Source organism: Episyrphus balteatus, chromosome 1 (assembly GCF_945859705.1).
Source record: "Episyrphus balteatus chromosome 1, idEpiBalt1.1, whole genome shotgun sequence".
Lineage (NCBI taxonomy): Eukaryota > Metazoa > Arthropoda > Insecta > Diptera > Syrphidae > Episyrphus > Episyrphus balteatus.
Window position 1 is genome coordinate 129,720,331 of NC_079134.1, and position 19,188 is coordinate 129,739,518.

Below are 19,188 nucleotides of genomic sequence, written 5' to 3' on the forward strand. Positions count from 1 at the left end.
TTGAAAGACACATGTTAGTTTCATATCTAAAATGTCATAATTTAATAAGCATTCACAACTGTAATGGTTTTAATTGAATATTTTTTTTTTTTTTTTAAGAATGCACGTTTTGTTTTATCAAAATTTCACCACCTACTGAATTTTGATAAGATAATAATGTTAAAAATTAAAGTTTATAATTTTAATATATTTTCTTTTTTAATTTCAGATTGTTTTTGTAAGGTAAGTGACCTTAAGTGCGAAAAATATAACGGGTAAAAGATAGTTACCGGGACAAAACAAAATGCACGACTGGGCCGCTCTTGGAACTCAAAATGCTTAAATTTGAAAGACTTATTATACAATTTTGGTAAATTTATATAAAAATAAAAAAAAAAAAATAAAAAACGTTCTTCAAATGAATAAAACAACTCTTTAAATTAAATCCAGCCCAAAAAATTATGCAGTTTAATTTCTTTTCTAAAGATGCATTTTTTGAAAAATAAAATTAAAAAATTGTTAGAACCGTTTACAAAAAAACTAACTTGTTATAAATAATTTTTGGAAAAAAAAGTTTTAAAATAAAGTTGGTTTGCCATTTTTAGACAATTTTTAATCAACAACTTAAATAGCCCAGGGAAATTAGTAATTTAAATCGCATTTTTCGCGGGACAAAATTTTTTTCATGAAATGTGTTCGGGTGGTTGTCCTTATCATAAAAGTCAATTTGTTGGGATAATTGGAGGTTGGGAACAGCCGCCATCTTGGAAAAGAGATTGGTATCGTTTTTATTGAATAGCTCCATTGTTATTCATTTTAACAAAAAATGACAAAGGTAAGACTTATTAACAATAAAATTATCTAAGATATGATATACAAAACAATTCCATGAGTTGATTAAATAAAATTTTATAGTTGGTCAAAGTGCGGGTTTGTATCGCAAGGTTGGGACAAAATGACATTTTTTCATATATCTGACGAACTTTTGATTTGTTTGGATAATTCTTCATGAATGAATTGTAGTACTTATAATTACCTATAAAATGAGCCCACAATCGTTATTGTCACCATCGTATTGTAGAAGTAATCTAACTCCGAAACTCTCCATGTAGGGTAAAAGCGGGTGAGATGGCATACCTTTTTTGTTTTTGGCATATTTTTCAAAGTAAACCACATTTCATACTTCTAACAATGCAAAAATGTTCTATATTCAATATCCAACGTATTGTTTGTTTTACAGATTTTTATATATTAGATTTATATTTTTAAATTAATATAGAAAAAAAGTTTAAAAAAAACCATCTCCCCCTATAGGGTGGGTGAGATGGCGCATGAGTTTGTTTTAGGTTTCTATTGCCAAATTCATTGCACAAATGGTTGAACGATGTGAAGGAGTCAAATACTAATGCATGCCATAAAATAGATTGCAACTAGTCGTCTTTTTTATAAAATTTGAACTTGGTTGAATTACTTAAAAAAAATTGTTTGAGGGTGATATGGCACATGCTAACACTATACTCGAGTAAAAAATTCTAGTAGGGAATGCGCCATTTCACCCGCAAAAAACTGCGCCATCTCACCTTTTTTGCATAATTCCTATTCGTAAGCTCCTATTAAAAGCAGATAGAAATAGAGCTCAGATTTCACATGCAATGCATAACTTATACTCTCTTGTATGTATTGGTGTATCAAGGGCATCTAAGATCCCACCGACTCACAAAATATCGGAACAAAAAAAAAAGAGCGAAAAAAAATTCGAAAAAAATAATCACATGATTTGCTTTGAAATTTTTTTTTATTTTTTGTATCACAGACAAAGAAACGAATACTGGCTACTTCGATTTAAAATATTTAAAGAAAGCTAAAAATATTTTTCATACATTTTTAAAGCAATAAATGCCCAAGATATTTAAGGTGCGCCATCTCCCCCGTTGCGCCATATCACCCGCTTTTACCCTACTAGTCAAAAGTAAGAAAAAAAGCTGTTTTTTTGCTAGTAGGCCGAGAAAATTTTGGGAGTACAGGTACAACCAAAATATAAGTACGCAGTTTTGCAGCCATACGCGTGTTAATGTCGATTTCAAAGGTCTGACAACTCTAATTTTGTGCTTTATACGGTTTTTGAGGGGTTAAATAACGTAAGTTTTCCAGTTAATGTGAATGGGCTAAATTTATACTATTTGAAATTATAAATATACAAGCTGATGCTCTATTATTTTTCCTAAATCTGAACACCCCAATCTTGAGGATGTGACCAATAGAACTATATATAAGCCGTTTATACGATTATGTTTTAGAAGCTTTTTTTGTTTAGATTTTTGTTTGTTTATTTGAATTGAAAAGCCTGATATGGTTAGTTAAAAAAGCTTATATCGTGAGTTCTATTAACCCCATAGCCGAGATTGAGGTGTCCAGATTTAGGAAAAATAATAGAGCATCAGCTTGTATATTTATAATTTCAAATAGTATAAATTTAGCCCATTCACATTAACTGGAAAACTTACGTTATTTAACCCCTCAAAAACCGTATAAAGCACAAAATTAGAGTTGTCAGACCTTTGAAATCGACATTAACACGCGTATGGCTGCAAAACTGCGTACTTATATTTTGGTTGTACCTGTACTCCCAAAATTTTCTCGGCCTACTAGCAAAAAAACAGCTTTTTTTCTTACTTTTGACTAGTACATGGAGAGTTTCGGAGTTAGATTACTTCTACAATACGATGGTGACAATAACGATTGTGGGCTCATTTTATAGGTAATTATAAGTACTACAATTCATTCATGAAGAATTATCCAAACAAATCAAAAGTTCGTCAGATATATGAAAAAATGTCATTTTGTCCCAACCTTGCGATACAAACCCGCACTTTGACCAACTATAAAATTTTATTTAATCAACTCATAGAATTGTTTTGTATATCATTTCTTATATAATTTTATTGTTAATAAGTCTTACCTTTGTCATTTTTTGTTAAAATGAATAACAATGGAGCTATTCAATAAAAACGATACCAATCTCTTTTCCAAGATGGCGGCTGTTCCCAACCTCCAATTATCCCAACAAATTGACTTTTGTGATAAGGACAACCACCCGAACACATTTCATGAAAAAAATTTTGTCCCGCGAAAAATGCGATTTCATGCCCATATTTTGACTAATTTCCCTGAGCTAAAACCAAAATTTCAAAAAAATTCAATGCTCCGTTTTTGAAAATTCGATTTTTCAAAAAAAAAAATTTTCAAAATTTAAGTTTTTGTTTATATAAAAACTATATAAGTGCTTTTGTGTAAAAATTTTCGCTGAAATTAAGCAAATCGTTTGGGAGAAAATCAGATTTAAAAAAATACGGTTCTATGGGAGGTATACCGTAAACAACGGGTTTTCAAAAAAAAAACAACTGTTTTCATAAATAGATAGAACTTGTCTTAAAACTAATACCTACTTGAATTTTTTGATCCCGCAAGAGCCGTTTTTGATCAAATTAAACTTTTTTCTATTCTAAAAGTTCATACGGTATTTGTGTCTTGTAACTCAATTTTCGTATAGAAACTTTTCTTAATAAAGATCAAACGTTTCTAATTGTTAACTATTTCGTTTGTAATTGACCTTTAATATCACATGTCAAATAAAACATTACAAATTCTCCTACGAACCACACATGCAATTTTAAGGGAAAATCCAAAGATTCTTTTACAAAAACTTTTGGACGATGAAATCCTAAATCTATCTAGACACGTAAAATAAAAAAATCTGTTATTTTTTGTTTTGTACTTTAAAACACCCTTTTACCCTTCTCATGAATGTATCATGTCACATAAGAGGTTTTGGTATTTTTGCATACTTTTTTACAAAAAAAAAAATGAAAACAAAAACAGAGAAATTCCAAATTTGAACCATATACCCATGTATTATGATCAAGAGATCATTAAGGTGAATCTGGGAAAAATGACATGACAATAATATGCTGTAACTGACAAAAAAAAAAGGTTCCCGAACTCGCAAACGACTCAAATACAACTTAAAAATTGTATTATTTTAAGATCTTGACAATTTTTTTTATACATAAAATACATTAAATACATAAAAATCCTAGCCCTACGTATCACCGATATATTCTATAAACTCAAAGTATTAGTTAAAAGGTCAAGACCAATATTCACCTTATACCACCCCATAAGCTGATTCCTCAATACATAATATAAAAAGAGTTTTCCAAGTTCAACCCCATAATATTTTTGGTAATTTGATGTTTAATTTTTTTTTTCACTTTGATTTCATCAGTTTCGGGTCACATATTATTTAGTTCAGATTAATTGTCCGATCATTTTCAACCAATTTATATTGATATTCATTAATTAACAACACAAATCGACCCTCTAAATAATGCATTCAACATATTAAACATAGTTAACGTCGAAAGACTTAAAATAAAAGTCTGTTCTTTTTTCAACATCAAATTGCCACATTACACGACATTAAATTTTTGTCACGCAAGAGACATCTCATTTATTTGTTTTTGTTTGCCTCTTAATTGATGAAACGGATTGAACTGTCATGAATAACTTATTGGCAATCAGCTATGTAACCAGATTTTTTTTATATATATATAAAAAAAAACATAAATAAATGCTGTGTAGTGTTTGTCTTTCGTGATTACTTCGAATTTCAAATTGAGAATAAAAAGTTGAGATCGATTTATTTCCTTTTAAGAGAAAGAGAAGTCAAATAATAAATAATTATTTCATGTACCTATACTGGTTCAAAAAACTATGCAAATTCAATCATCAAACATTGTTTACATTTCTTCTAGGTCACCAATGAAAAATTTGCATTAAAGACAAATTTTTTACAGCAACTAAAAATATTTTGTATTAAAAAAAAATGTTGTTGCAAATGAAAAAATTTTGCATTGAAAATAAAATTTTTATTGCAAATAAAAATATTTTGCATTAAAAAATAAATTTTATGCATTGCAAAAATAAAATCAATGCAAAATTGCACACATTTTGCATTGATTTTTTTTACTCGTAGAATTTCTTACAATTTTGGCTAAACTTTTTGAACTATAATATTGAAGATATTATAAGGTCAAAAAGTCATATTTGTAAGAAATTCGACTAGTAATAAAAAAAATATTTAATGCACACATTTTGCATTGATTTTTTTTTCAATGCCGACAATTTTTTATTTGTAATAAATTTTTTTTTTTCAATGCAAAATATTTTTATTTGCAAATTATTTTAAATGCAAATTTTTTTTGTTAATGCAAAATATTTTTGGTTCCAAATTTTTTTTCCATTGCAAATATTTTTCAATTGTAATAAAAAATTTTTCAGTTCCAATACATTTTTTTTTTTTTCAATGCAAATTTTTTACTTGCGATATAGGTACTACATATATATCAAGTTATGTATTCGTACAAAAAAAAAGTTGAGATAACATTTTTCCATGACATTACATCTCTACCAGAATGCCAAAAAAGTGGGTCCCGGAAGTCCGTCTGTCTGTCTGTCAGTCTGTCTGTATAAGGAGCTACAGCCTAAACGGATGGACCGATTGACTTCAAATTTGGTATGTAGCGTTATTTAGCGACTCTCCAGAGGGGTTTTTGGAATTAATTTTTTTGGACAAAAAATAACGGTACTTGTCATATAACGATTTTAGTAAAGTTGAAATTGCTCAAAAACAGCTCCAACGATTTTGTTTAAAAAATTCAAATGTTAGTTTTAAGACAAGGTCTATCTTTTAATGAAAATTTTTTTTTTTTTGAAAATCATTATTAACGGTACCTGCCATAGAACCGTTTTTTTTTTCAAATCCGATTATCACCGAAACTGCTTATTCGATTTCAACGAAACTTTTTGTGGAAAAGCATTTATATAATTTAAATATAAGCCAAAAATAAAATTTTGAAAAAAATAATTTTTGGAAAAAATTTTGAAAATTTTTTTTTGAAAAATCAAATTTTCGAAAACGGGACATTGAATTTTTTTGAAATTTTGTTGATTAGTTATTTCTACAAAATGGCATACCAATTTTATTTTTAAACTTTTTTTTCAAAAAATTATTTATAAAAAATTAGTTTTTTAAAAAACGGCTCTAACGATTTTGAAATTTTTTTCTAAAAATGCACCTTAATATATCAAATAAAACTGCATACTTGTTTTGTGGGGCGATTTGATTTCAGATATTGTTTTATTTTTTTGAAAAATTAATTTTATTTTTTTGAAAAATTAATTTTATTTTTTTGAAAAATTAATTTTATTTTTTTGAAAAATTAATTTAATTTTTTGTTTTTTGTTTTTATATACCTACATTTCCCAAGTTTCTATATAAAAAGTCTTAACAATTTAGGCAACTTCAACTCTGAGAGCAAGTTCGTGCGACCCAGTCGTGCATTTTATTTTATTTGCAATAAATATTTTTTTTTTTTAATTTCTAATGCATTTTTTTAAGTTGATATTTTTACAACCCTACGCAACATATTTATGTATTTCAAGTGGAACATCGATAAGTCCTTGCAACTGATTTCCAGAAAAATTTGTAAAAATTCTTTAGTTCACTAGGTGAATTCCGAAAAAATGATTTTTGAACAAAAGTGTCAAAATCAACATACATTTTTATATAAATACCTCATTGTTGAAATTGTAACTAAAATAAAAAATATAATCTATGACTTTTGTTCTGTATTACCACAATTGATAAATAAAACTACTTCCATTACCTTTTTTTTTTTATTTTTATATGTGTTCTTCTTCTTCTCCTTCTTGACGAGTAAATAGTTATCTTCCTTTTTATTATACTCGTCGCCGTGTTTATAAAATCTAAAGAAACAAAAAAAAGAACGATTACAAAAGCTTTTTCGCACTTAGATTAATTATATTGTCGTCTGCTGGATCTCCTGCGATAAGGTTTTTACAAACGTTCAGCTATTATAAATGCGTTGCCTTAGAACACTTTCAGAGCTATGGACAATTTTAGTCGTAATCTGAAAAGGCTCCAGAATGGAGTTGGATCTGACAATTGGTGGGCCAGACGCCTTTATATAAACAAACTCGTGTTTCATCATATCTTGTGATAACAATAATTTATTCAAGGACGAACTGGAGTGGATAAAGAAATAAACCCAAAAAAAAAAGACACCAAAGTTTATAATATTTTTTTTTTATTCTCCTGTTCCTTAAGGAACTTTTTAGGTGATAAGCTTTTGAACATTTTTTTATTCTTTTTCAAGTTTTTCTATCCATTAGTGAAAGTGTTATTGCGAATATTTTTATTCAATCAGTTTGTCACCAAGTCATTGTGCATTCTAATAAAATCCGACGCGAAGTCTACTTGAGATACGGTCATTCAACTTTTCGGAACGACAAATATAATCTTTACCCTTTATTTTCAATTTATAATTGTATATCAGTGTTGATTGGATACTGTGTTTTTCTATTTTTGTAGGAGAAAGGTGAGTGATTCTAGTAATATACCGTATCATAAGTGGAATTAGAGATTGTTTTCTGTTAACTCTTTATATGATTGGCAGTACATATCGTCGCTATGCTGCCAAAACGCACTAAGTCATATTTTAAGGATTTTTAGATTTAAATGCAAAACGGTTCAGAATGATGATATCGATCTAGTAAAATACCACACTCAGAAATATTTGGCGTACTTTATGAATTATTTGAGGTATATTTTTGCACGAAGTCAGAAAAAATAACTTTAATACAGGCACAACGCACTAAGTTGACTTAGTGCTTTTTACCTGTAACGCAAAAAAAATTCAATCAGTACCAGTTTATAGCAAGAGAAAGCATTAATGAGACTTAGTGCATTTTTCCTGTCTTCAAAACAACATTTTTAAATTTGAAAAATGACTTACAGAGTATCTTGTGAGGTAAATGTAAGAAAAAAGCGGTCAAATGTAAATAGATTAATACAAATTATAAGTTTATCAGCGAGTAAAGACGACTTGAATTTTCTATATGAATCTTAATAACCTTTTAAAAATGAATTAGAATTCTCGTTCTTAACTGGCTTCAAATTAAATGTTTTCGATACGAACAAAATGAACCGGGAATACTTCAAACTTAATATGAATTTGACCACAATTTTCGAAACTTGAACGTTTTTAAGAATTTTCGAAGAGGGATAAATACTGTTCCTAATTATCTGCCGGTAAAAAAATGGCCAAGACTGTACAGGGTACACCGAACCTCTTAAATTAGCACAACTAGGAGAAAGACCTGATTGATATATGAGGTGTTCAGAGTAATAATGGGTTAAGTCCATTTGAAATTTGTGCATTAATTTGAACTTTGAAAAACCTTTTCTCAAGAACTAAAGGAACTTTTGAAATAAAGGTTTCACAGATTTCTTTCTTGTATATTATTTTATATAGAACAAAACCCTTAATTTTAAAGACCTTCAAAAATGCGACTTATGAATAGAGAAGTGGACTTCACCCTTTATTATTCTGAACGCCTCATTTGTAAGAAAGGTGTTATTCCTGAAATTTTTCATTTTTGGTTTTCATCATTACCATCAAAATGTTAGACAAAAGATTTCCTTCCAGAACTAGATGTATTAGATGGAAGAGATTATTTTAAATTGCTTCCATTTTTAAAGCCTTCTTTTAATAGTTACTTGTTTTTAATTCTTCTACGTTGTAAAATTTCTGATTTAACTAGGTATAATTGAGATTTTGTCTTTACTTTTGTGCTATAATGTTGTTTCCTTTAACTTCATATGCCAGAAAAGTATTCATTACGAACAAATAATTGCAAATCATTACAGGTAAAAGGCACTAAGTCATGGCTTTTTCTACTTTTGTTCACATAATTATCATTTTTGTTATTCAAAAACCAAAAAAGTTTTTGGAAACTAATGTCAAAATGTTGAGTTTGTGTTTAAAGTGATTATCTGACAAAAAATAACAGTTAACATTGAATTTTCACAAGAGAAATAATCTTAAAAATCGATTTACTCAGAACTATGTTTTTTGACTTAGTGCGTTTTGGCAGCATAGCGACGATATAAGGTGTTAATGAAAAATGTGCTTTACAAATCTCTGTTTAAAAAGATGTTTTAATAAAAGTTACTCAAAGAAAAAAAAAACTCGAATTTCTTAGTCTAAGGTCTCAACAAGTGATATAAAAAACCACTTTTTATTTTTATAATTTTTTTTATTTTTTATTCAAAAACTTGTCTGTGATATATGTTTTTTCAGTAATTAGTTTCTAATCTAACAATCTATAATTGAAGTTTGATTAATGCATTAAGGTTTCGAAAATATTCAATAGTGTTTTGAAATTGTTAACAAACTTCATTTTTTATATTTCAAGAAATTAAACAAATTTCATTTTGGGATATGAGTAGAGTATATTAGTCGAATGCTACTAATATATAATATTTAAAGTAAATTTACTGTCCTTTGTTTGTTTTTATGTACAGTGCAATATTTACCTATCCACTTTTTTCTGCAAACCTTTTTCAAAATTGTATGATAAAATTTGGCATGAATGTTTCTAATGACATGCATTGCATATAAACTATTTTGGAATAATTTGAATAAAAAAGAGTGTTTTGATGAAAAGAACAAACCGGGGTTGCAAAAATGTTTGTTTTTTTAATATATTTGTTTTCCAATATAAATAAAAAGAAATATTTATTGCAAAAAAATTGTTTTTGATTTAAAATAAAAATATTTAGGTATTACAACTGAAAAAAAATTGTATTGCAACTGAAAAATATTTGCATTAAAAAAAATATTATTGACAGTAAAAAAAATTTTGGAACTGAAAAATATTTGCATTGAAAATACAATTTGTATTGCAAATAAAAATATTTCACATTAAAAAAAAATTTTGTTGCAAATAAAAAATATTTTTTTAATATTTGTCGAATTTCTTACAATTTTGGCTATTCGACCATACATAAGCTATTTTAACCCCTTGTAGCCGAATGTGAAATTTTTGTAACAAACCGAAAAAGATTGCACAAAAGCTGTACAAACTTTTTTTTTTTCTTTTGAAGCTTCTAACACAATCTTTAATAATTGGCACCAATAGTTTTTAATTGGCAGTTAATGTTGAAAGTTGAGCTTTTTTTGAAAATAGGCAAATTTGTGTAAAAACTACGAAATTCAGAAAAAATAGTTTTTCTGGTTTTAGTTTGGGATTTTAGGAAAGTGCCTAAAAATTAATATTAGATAGTTTTTTGCTTGAATTTTTGCATTTTTATATAAAAATAAATTATTTAAAATTTCTTTTTTGCTCTTGAGTTAAAGTCGAAAAAAAAAAATGAAGAAGGAATGCATAAAATGTTTTGAAAAATGTATGCATATTTTTTAAACCGTTAGTTTGACAAGCAAAATCAAACAACAAATATTTTTTCCCTAAAAGAAATAATTGGAAAACGCAGTCTAAAACACCACAAAATTATTGGGCCAAAAATACAAAACCGTACCGAGTTTGGGCACTGTAGTTTCAGTTTAACTTCTGTTTCAGTATTTTATTGATTAACTCTTTTGTATAATACAGTTTTTAGTCCACTTCATATAGTTGAAACCAGGTTTTGCGAGCCAAATTATTGATTTTATCCAATTTTCCTTATTGTACAGTATTCAGTGTATTTGTAAAAATAACGGTAAATTTCTGAATTTTAAGCCTAAATGTAATCCACAATATACCACAAAACTAAATTCATCATATTAAAATTTACGGTCTTGGGTTACAAGGGATTAACTATAATATTGAAACTAATGTACGGTCTAACAACCAAAATTGTAGGAAATTCGACGTATACTAAAAAAAAAAATATTTAATGCACACATTTTGCACTGATTTTTTTTTTTTCAATGCAGAACATTTTTTATTTGCAATAGATAACATTTTTTAATGCAAAATTTGTTTAATAAATAGTTTTTTTGGAAATATTTTTTTTTTAATGCAAATATTTTTTAGTTGAAATAAAAATTTTGTTTGAATGCCTCTTACGGTTTTAAATATTGTTCTTTAAAAATGCATCTTAATTATTGAAATCAAATTGCAAATTTTTTTTGGAGCTCAATATTCATTTAGGATAGGTATTGTTTATTTTCTTTGAATAACAAATTTTATGTTTTTTTTTTTTCAGTTTTTAGTTTTTAAAAATATAAGCTACTTAAACTTTAAGCACAGATAATAAATTATACAGATGTCTTATTCATATGGAGAGAATTGATATATGAAACTGAAATTATTGACCAAAAACAAGCTTTTCCAAAAGCTTTAACATATTCAGTAAATACACACAAAATCATCTCGCTCATCTTCTTTCTTGAAAAAAAACCTCTTCTTCCTGTGAGAGTGAGTGAGAAAAAACTGTCCAATTGAAAAAGAGCTTTTTCAGCTTTATTTTTGAAAGCTCCTTGTCTGGTAAGGCTTGTCTGGTAAGGAAAAAAATGATTCATGTTTTTCTGAGCAGACAAGATATCTGTATGATTATATTATCTGTGCTTTAAGAGCAAATTCGGGGGTCCCGTTGTGCATTTTATTTTGAAGTGTTATCTCCAAAACTTAAGAAAAAAAACCCGAAACTTACCCCTATTGCCTGCGAAGAAGAACAAATTAATTTGATTTATATATTTTTATTTTCGATTTAAACCTCCAAGAAGTGAAATTTTACACTCGGATTATAATTGCAGATTATATTCAAATATTCCTACAGAATGTGTTGTGTAATCATGAAATAAAATTTGACTTGTCCTTTTTTAGAAATGAAACTTGAAGACCCACCGCATAAGAACTCACATGGTGCACGACTATGTTCTTTTTTTTTAATCCATGGTCAGCTAATCTGGCAATAAGAGACAAAACCTTTGGAGAAAAGCAAACCATTCGTTGTTTATTGTCTTTTCTTATCGCCAATACAACACAGATCGTATTTATGCAATTCAACACCCAAAATATTCACTTAGGATATAAATAATAAAAAAAAATATAAAACTTTAAATCCGTTCATCCCAATTGAGGACGTCTGAGTATTGAAATCCCAGAAAATGTGTTCAAAGAAAGAAAACCTCCATAAATTTAAATTAATTATATTGGTAAGAGTTTTAAGACTCCCAACATTTGTGTGAAAACTCACAAAATTGTAAATTGTATTCAATTTAAGTGTCTTTTTAATCGGAAACTGATTTATTTCAAGTTTATAGTGTTTAGTTCTTTTTTTGTGCTTTTTTTTCCAAACGAGCATGTCTAAAGGATTAATAATAATTAATTGATTCCCACTTACCAAAAACTATCTTTGTCATTTCAAAATTTGTCTTAATATTAATCAATTTCTTCCATTCCACTAGATTAAATCAATAATAACTTATCAGGTTATGTCAAAGAAACCGCTATTAATTTGTAGAAAAATGTGAAATTTTTAATACAAAATACTCGTAATTATGTAGGATTGTATCGGTCCAATTGTGTAGTAAGCCACATTACAAGTTTGGAAGACACATTTTCTCTCAAACGAAAACAAAATATTTTGTTCAAGAAAACCATACATTTTTTTTTAAACAATATTTTGTTTTAAGGTTAAACTTCCTAATATATTTATTTTTAGTTTTGTTTTCGTTAGAAAAATTCATCAAAATTTATTGTTGCTATAAAAATTATCTTATCTTAAATTTATCGCTATAACAATCAATAATATTCACACACACAAAAAAAAAACTGACAACCTCGATATGTTTGTCAATTTAATTTCAAAACATTTTGGCTAGACGCCTTTTTTTTAAGTGGTCGGCATCATAAATAATTTGGTGTGACGAAGGTAATGTTAATTATGATTAAAAATATAAATTTTAATAAAATAATAAATGAGTCTTATTTTTTGTTTACACATTAGCTGAATGTGCGTATTTACTATTTGCTAAATGAGTAAAAAAAAAGAATAATTTATATCTCACGTTGAAGGAATTAAGTATTAAAGAATTTTATTTTTAACTTCATAGGTTTGTATAAAGTACATATATGCAATATGCATATTGGAAAAAAGAACAACAAATAATTGTTTTAATGCATTTGTTGATAACAATACACGAATTAAACTATTGTAAAAAAATACTTGGTAAATAGTGCCCTTCTCCGGTTGAAAAATTCATAACTCTTCAATAAATAATAATTACATAATATCGTAAGAATTTTCTTGCCCATTCAAATAGGGAACGTGTCAGAGCACGTGTTCACTTCAATTGAACTTTTTTTAGGGATTTGCTCTTTTTTTTCTTATACATATAAATGATTTACATGAAGCGGTCAAGTGGACAGGGACAGCTGTAAAAATGTTCTATGATCTTAAAGCACTGCTTTTATAAACAAAGCTGCTCTCTGTTCTTTGTAACTTCACTGCTCTCTTTCAGAAAATGTTCTCGAGTTTTTAAAATATCACTTTTTTTTGTGAGTATTCTGTAATTCATATCTAATTATTTGATTTAGCGACGAGAAAAAGCAAAGATATAGTTAAAATTATACCATGATGATGACGAAACAGATTGTTTCAGTACTGTAAAGAAGTTATTTCTTATTAAAATATTCGAAAATGGTGACTCAATTTTTATATTTCAAATTATATTTCAATTATGTATGTATGTATGTATATTTTAAATCAGGAAGACATTTAAAGAGAAATTTGCTTTGTTAACTGCTTTTAAAGATTGCTTTTAATCGCTGCTTTTGTGATATATTGCACACTGCTATCACTGCTCTTCAAAAGTCGCTCTTCAGCACACTCCTAGTCAAAACTTAACACCGCTCTAAATATTTTGGTACATTTATCACTCTGAATAATAAATTAAGCTGGAAGCTTACGTTCCCTTCCTGGTGTATTGCTCTCAGTAAAAAATATTTCATCCACAAACTCAGCGTACGAGTGAGGCTCTCCTGTCCAACTCGTGCCTCTAGCGGTCTCCTTCATATCAAATATCTCAACAAGCTTTAAGCCATAATGTGTAACACTTCTTTATCCTAATCTAATATATTTTACCTGAATCTATTTAATTTATATATTCTTACAGATTACGTTAAGTTGCTGCATCGTTAAAACGACGTTAATAAAAAATTGTTAATTTTTATAATCTCCAAATTTCACGGTTCATTAAAACTTGCAATTTCACCTTAATTTGTATGATCTATAAAGATTGCGCTTTTGATAAGAATTTCAAAGTAAATATCTACTTGCAACGCGACCCGACACAAATTAAGTGATCTAAATTCTTGGTCGGCAAGATTTGTTCAAGGTTTAAAATAATTATTAAATGCGATTTAACAATCATTTGTAACAATTAATATTTTATAATTTTTTTTTTTTTTTTTTTATTACTTAACTGACAAGACATGACTGTCGGAAATAATGTGGTAACTAGCATTGACAATTTTCTAAGAGATAACAAAATTTATTCCAGGGAATCACAAAATAACTTGTCATTCTTATGAACATTGTTGAATTATTGCACTTTACGACAAAATCTAATTATAATTCATATGAAGTTGAGATAAAATTTAATTATACAGCTTTTGTAGACTTGAAGTTTGTCTACACGAAGGTTTGTAACTATAAGTTATATACACTGAATATAACTATAGTTACAATGTAGGAAAGTAGTTATTACAACAAGATGTTAATATTATACACGTGGTGATTTTTTTGATTTTTAACTAATCGTCTTATCTATTCATACAAATTATTCTCGTCATTCCTTTATTTTTTTTTTGTGAAATCAAGTTGATAGTTAGATACCATTTCTATCTAATATGCCGAAAATTATTGATTTAATTTATTTAAATAGATAAACAGCTTTACAATAGAGTATTTTTTTTTTCAATTAAAGTTAACTCTAAAAATAAGTTTTTAAATAGGTAGAATAAAAATACTGATAAATGTGATTAATGCAATACGTACCATTATCATATTAATTTGTTACATTTTAATAATAATTGTATTGAAAATCAATATTAGACTTTTCAGAAGAGAAATAAAACGAATTTATTTTGAGAAAAAAAAAGCCATCTCGGGTGGTGATTACTTAAAATTCAAACTAAATTTAAAATCTTATTTGCAACGATTTTGCAGAAAATTTTTTAATATCTACAGAAACGTACTCTTTTAAAAATGAAATGCAAAACTGGGTCACATATACCAGCTCGTTTTGTAAAAGTTGCTTATAATAGCCGTGTTTTATTTTACTGAGTACACATTTTATGCTGTTAACAACAACAAACGATTCCTTTTATTTATTTTATTAAATCCTTTACAGTTGAAAAGTCAAAAATTTATAAGTTTAGAAACAATTTTCTTCTGTAAACCAACAAATAAAAAAGTTTTGAAGAGGTTTGTTTATAGCTTTCATGATACTTGCAGTTCAGCTGCAATTTATATTGAAGGTTTTGAATGAACAACAACAACTTGTGTGTGTTACCACCAAGTTCTTTTGTTTATCCTAAGCAATCATTTGCTGTTGTTTCCCGTGCGAAATTTTACTGTGCTAAGTACTGAGTTACCAAAAAAAAAAAACGAACATAATATTAAAGCTTTTTATGTAAAAATGTATAAAAGAAAAATTTAATTTTAATTAATTTAAAAAAAATATAAATAATTTTTTTTTTTTTTTTTACCTACAAAAAGACCTCTAGACCTCCAAACAGGTATTCTGATTAATTTCACTGGTCAACAAAATTGAACTTTTTTTTGCCACACGAACAAAGATATACTTTTCTAGAGGTTTTTGATGTGCTGAAGATGTAAACATTTTTTGGAAGAATAATACAAATTTATTCATTATGAATTACCCCACATAAAAACATATATTCGAAAACAGCCCAAAATGACGTTTTTTTTTGGCATTTTATAACGGTAATATTTAAAAAAACGGAAGCCAATTCAAATTTTTTGACTTCAGATTCAGTGGCAAAAACCTTGTTGACCAATGTTTTTTGTGTAACGAAGTATTTAAAAAAAAACAAAAAATTGAAAGTCGTTGGATGCATTTTGAAAAAAAGTTGTATTTTTTTATACGAACAAATTTTCAAAATATATAAATGAAAAATAAATTTTTAATTGAAATATGTACATTTATGAAAACAATTTTTTATACAAATTAACGAACCGTTTTCAAGAAAATAATTTTTCATACTTAAATGTTCACTTTGTTTTAATTTTTTTTTTAATTTAAAATCGTTGAAATCAGTTATGTTGTTTAATGCTACATCCGAATTAAAAAAAAAAAACCGTTTTAAGACTGGTACCGTAAATAACGGTTCAAATATCTTAACAGTAGGAATTTATTTGCGACGGTAGGTACACGTATTTTAAGTAATCAAAATCGTAGGCCATATGACAAGTTACTTTGAATTTTGCTCCAACAACGCTTAACTACCAAGTTTAAATAAAAATTCTTCAGTGGTTTGGACTGCTGCTTAAAATAGAGATAGTCAGAAACATTGCAAAAGTTAGTGTTCTTTTGCGTTTTAAATAAAAACAAACATGTAAAATTATTATTTTGTCGTAAACTTTATTTATAGAAAAAACAAACATATGTACCTATTTTCTCTCCAAAAAACTTTCCAAACAAATGAATTTTATTTACACAATGTCAATGTATGATCTCATTTTGTCTTTGAGTTTGAAAATATCCAGTCAACAAAACCCCCCAATGAATTTCGTCTATTTAATTTAATTAACAAACAAAAATCAAATTACAATATACATACTTATCCTCATTTCTATTTTCTTCTTCTTTCATTTCAGACAACAAAGCAGCACTCGACATAATTGCCAATCGTCAAACCATCATCATTTAAAAAATAATTAAATAACAAAAAACCAAAATAATATTAATAAAGGACAAGGATACAGTGTCCTTAATAAACAAAAAAATATACAAATATTCATCTTGTTTGTGGCCAAGAGGCCACCCATCATTAAAATTCAATATTATTTAATTTTCTAATTCAAAATTTATTTAATATGTCACTCAGAGGAGATAACGTGTTCACCTGACACAAAATAAAAAAATTCAAATAAATAAAAAGTTATATTGCGAAAGTGATTTAAATCTTTCTTAAAAAAGAACATTAAAAAAAAAATAAATAAACTTATTTTTCTTATTAATTTAATTTAATTTCATATTTTTCGAGCATAAAACGGAATTTAAATAAATAAACTGCCGCATGTTGGTTCTACGTTCATCATCACGGTTATCGACTACTCACAAAAACTCGACAAAAAGGACATTACTGCAACTGGACAACAACAATAACAATAACTGCCCCCAACAACAAAAACAACTTCTAACGTCTTCTTCTAAATTAATTTCGTCCTTAAACTATTCTAATAAAAGAATATCTAAAAAACAACAACCCAGCATCCCCACCGTTTTCCAAAGGACTACAACTATTACAAAGGAACAAACCGAAAACATCAACTATAATAATCATCAACATCTACCACAACAACAACAACATTTGAACGCTCAATTTCTAATTACTACTGTGATACAAAAACTTCCATTCTTAATGAATGAAATTCGGACTAAAAAGAATTTCAGTTCAATATTAAATAATTGTTCACCGTTTACGAACAAAAAATACCACACAACACATCTACTACGTCATCAGCAGGCCAGTAAATCGAACAAAGTGTTTTTACGTTACACACCACGCGATCCACGTCTAAGATTTATAATTAATAAACACTCTGAATTAAGTGAATATTTATGTAATTATGGCGAATTAATTGGCGGCAACGTTATTTGTAGTAGTGAAAAAAATTATAGTAGTAGTAGTAAAAGTAAAAATAGTAGTTTAATTTCTTTCAGTGTATTACCTAGTTTTAGATCAAAGTTTTCCAAACAATTACGGCATGGTGATAAAATATTCATTAAGAATTCATCATTTATTCATGGTGAATGCAAGAAGAAAAACAACAACAAGAAATTACTTAAAAGTATTTATTAATTAAACAAAATAAAAATACACTAACAAAAAAAAACTCTAGTTAAATTAAAATTAACACACAAATAATTTTTGTTTAAAAATTTAATTGTATTTTTGGTTACAAAAGTTATTCACAAAAAAAAAGAAGAAAATAAATCAGTGCAAATAAAATTAAATAATTAATAACAAATAAATAAAAAAAAGTATAGTTCTTAGTGGAAAATAACAAATTAACAAATTATATGCTATCGTGTGATACCGTACTTCTTGCTACTTACTCATTTTCCTTTGAATTTTCATTTTTCTATTAATTGATTGCAAATATTCAAATAAATAACACACAAATTAACGTCAGAAACGGTTGTTTTCGAAAGAAGCAAAAGAAGGCCTTTACAGCATACTAATCATTTGGATTAGTGCCAAAATATTAAAACACAACATAAACAGCAGGAACCTTCCATCTCATCCGTCTGCACATAGGAATACAAATCAACAAAAATATTTTTTCGTCAAAAGCTCAGAAGAAAAGCCACAAAAAGCTCAAGTTTTCGAAAAAAAAAAAAAAAACTATTTTGGTGCGGAAACAGCTGTTCGGAGGTCAAGTGGAGGGTGACAACAATAAAAGCAAAGCAAATAAATACAAAACCCCCAGAAAAAAACATCAAGCTCTAAATATTTATTTAAAATATTTCGCGCAGTTTTCGCCGTGTTCTTCTATTGCGAAAATCATAGAATTTGTGTGATTCTTGTTTTGTCTGTCGAACAAAAAAATTCAAAATAAATAAATCGATTTAACGACGAAGACGCCGACGGTATATTGTGCAAAAAAAAGTAAACAGACAAGCAATTTAAATTGAGAAAAATTGAAGAAAAAAAATCTCACGTCATTAACTGACGCGTTTAAGTCTGTGAGAAAATTTTAAAAATAAATTTAAAATATTAAAAAAGAAAAGAAATCAATAAAAAAAAAAATTAAACCACAAGTGCCAAGGGAGTGTTTTGATTTTGGTCTTATTTTACTTTGCGTTACGGTTTGTTGTTTTGAGTTTTGAACAAAAAAGAAAAAAAATATTAAAATATAAATTCCTATCAACACTACCTTTACCATAAAAATATAGCAATAAACAAGTGAACCTCTTTTAAAAACCACCATTTACTAAAAAAAATAAAATCATAAAAGCAAAAAATAATAATTCGCAGTCAATTAAGGAGTAGTTTATAGTGCGTTCCGAATTTTCAAATAAAATA

At 27.3% G+C, this 19,188-nt stretch overlaps 1 protein-coding gene across 4 annotated transcripts; it reads left to right on the forward strand.

The window, feature by feature from the left end:
* The first annotated feature begins 200 nt into the window (after positions 1–200).
* Positions 201–17,977, forward strand: LOC129907260 (uncharacterized). Of its 4 annotated transcripts, none has more exons than XM_055983376.1 (2): positions 201–222; positions 16,754–17,977. In XM_055983376.1, exon 2 carries the CDS (start codon positions 17,176–17,178, stop codon positions 17,959–17,961), a length of 786 nt encoding a protein of 261 aa, XP_055839351.1. In that variant the 5' UTR covers positions 201–222; positions 16,754–17,175; the 3' UTR covers positions 17,962–17,977. The 4 variants fall into 4 exon arrangements, with proteins under 4 accessions (XP_055839351.1, XP_055839352.1, XP_055839350.1 ...); XM_055983377.1 differs by lacking the exon at positions 201–222 and adding an exon at positions 6,853–7,179; XM_055983375.1 differs by lacking the exon at positions 201–222 and adding an exon at positions 7,192–7,439.
* Positions 17,978–19,188: the final 1,211 nt, after the last annotated feature.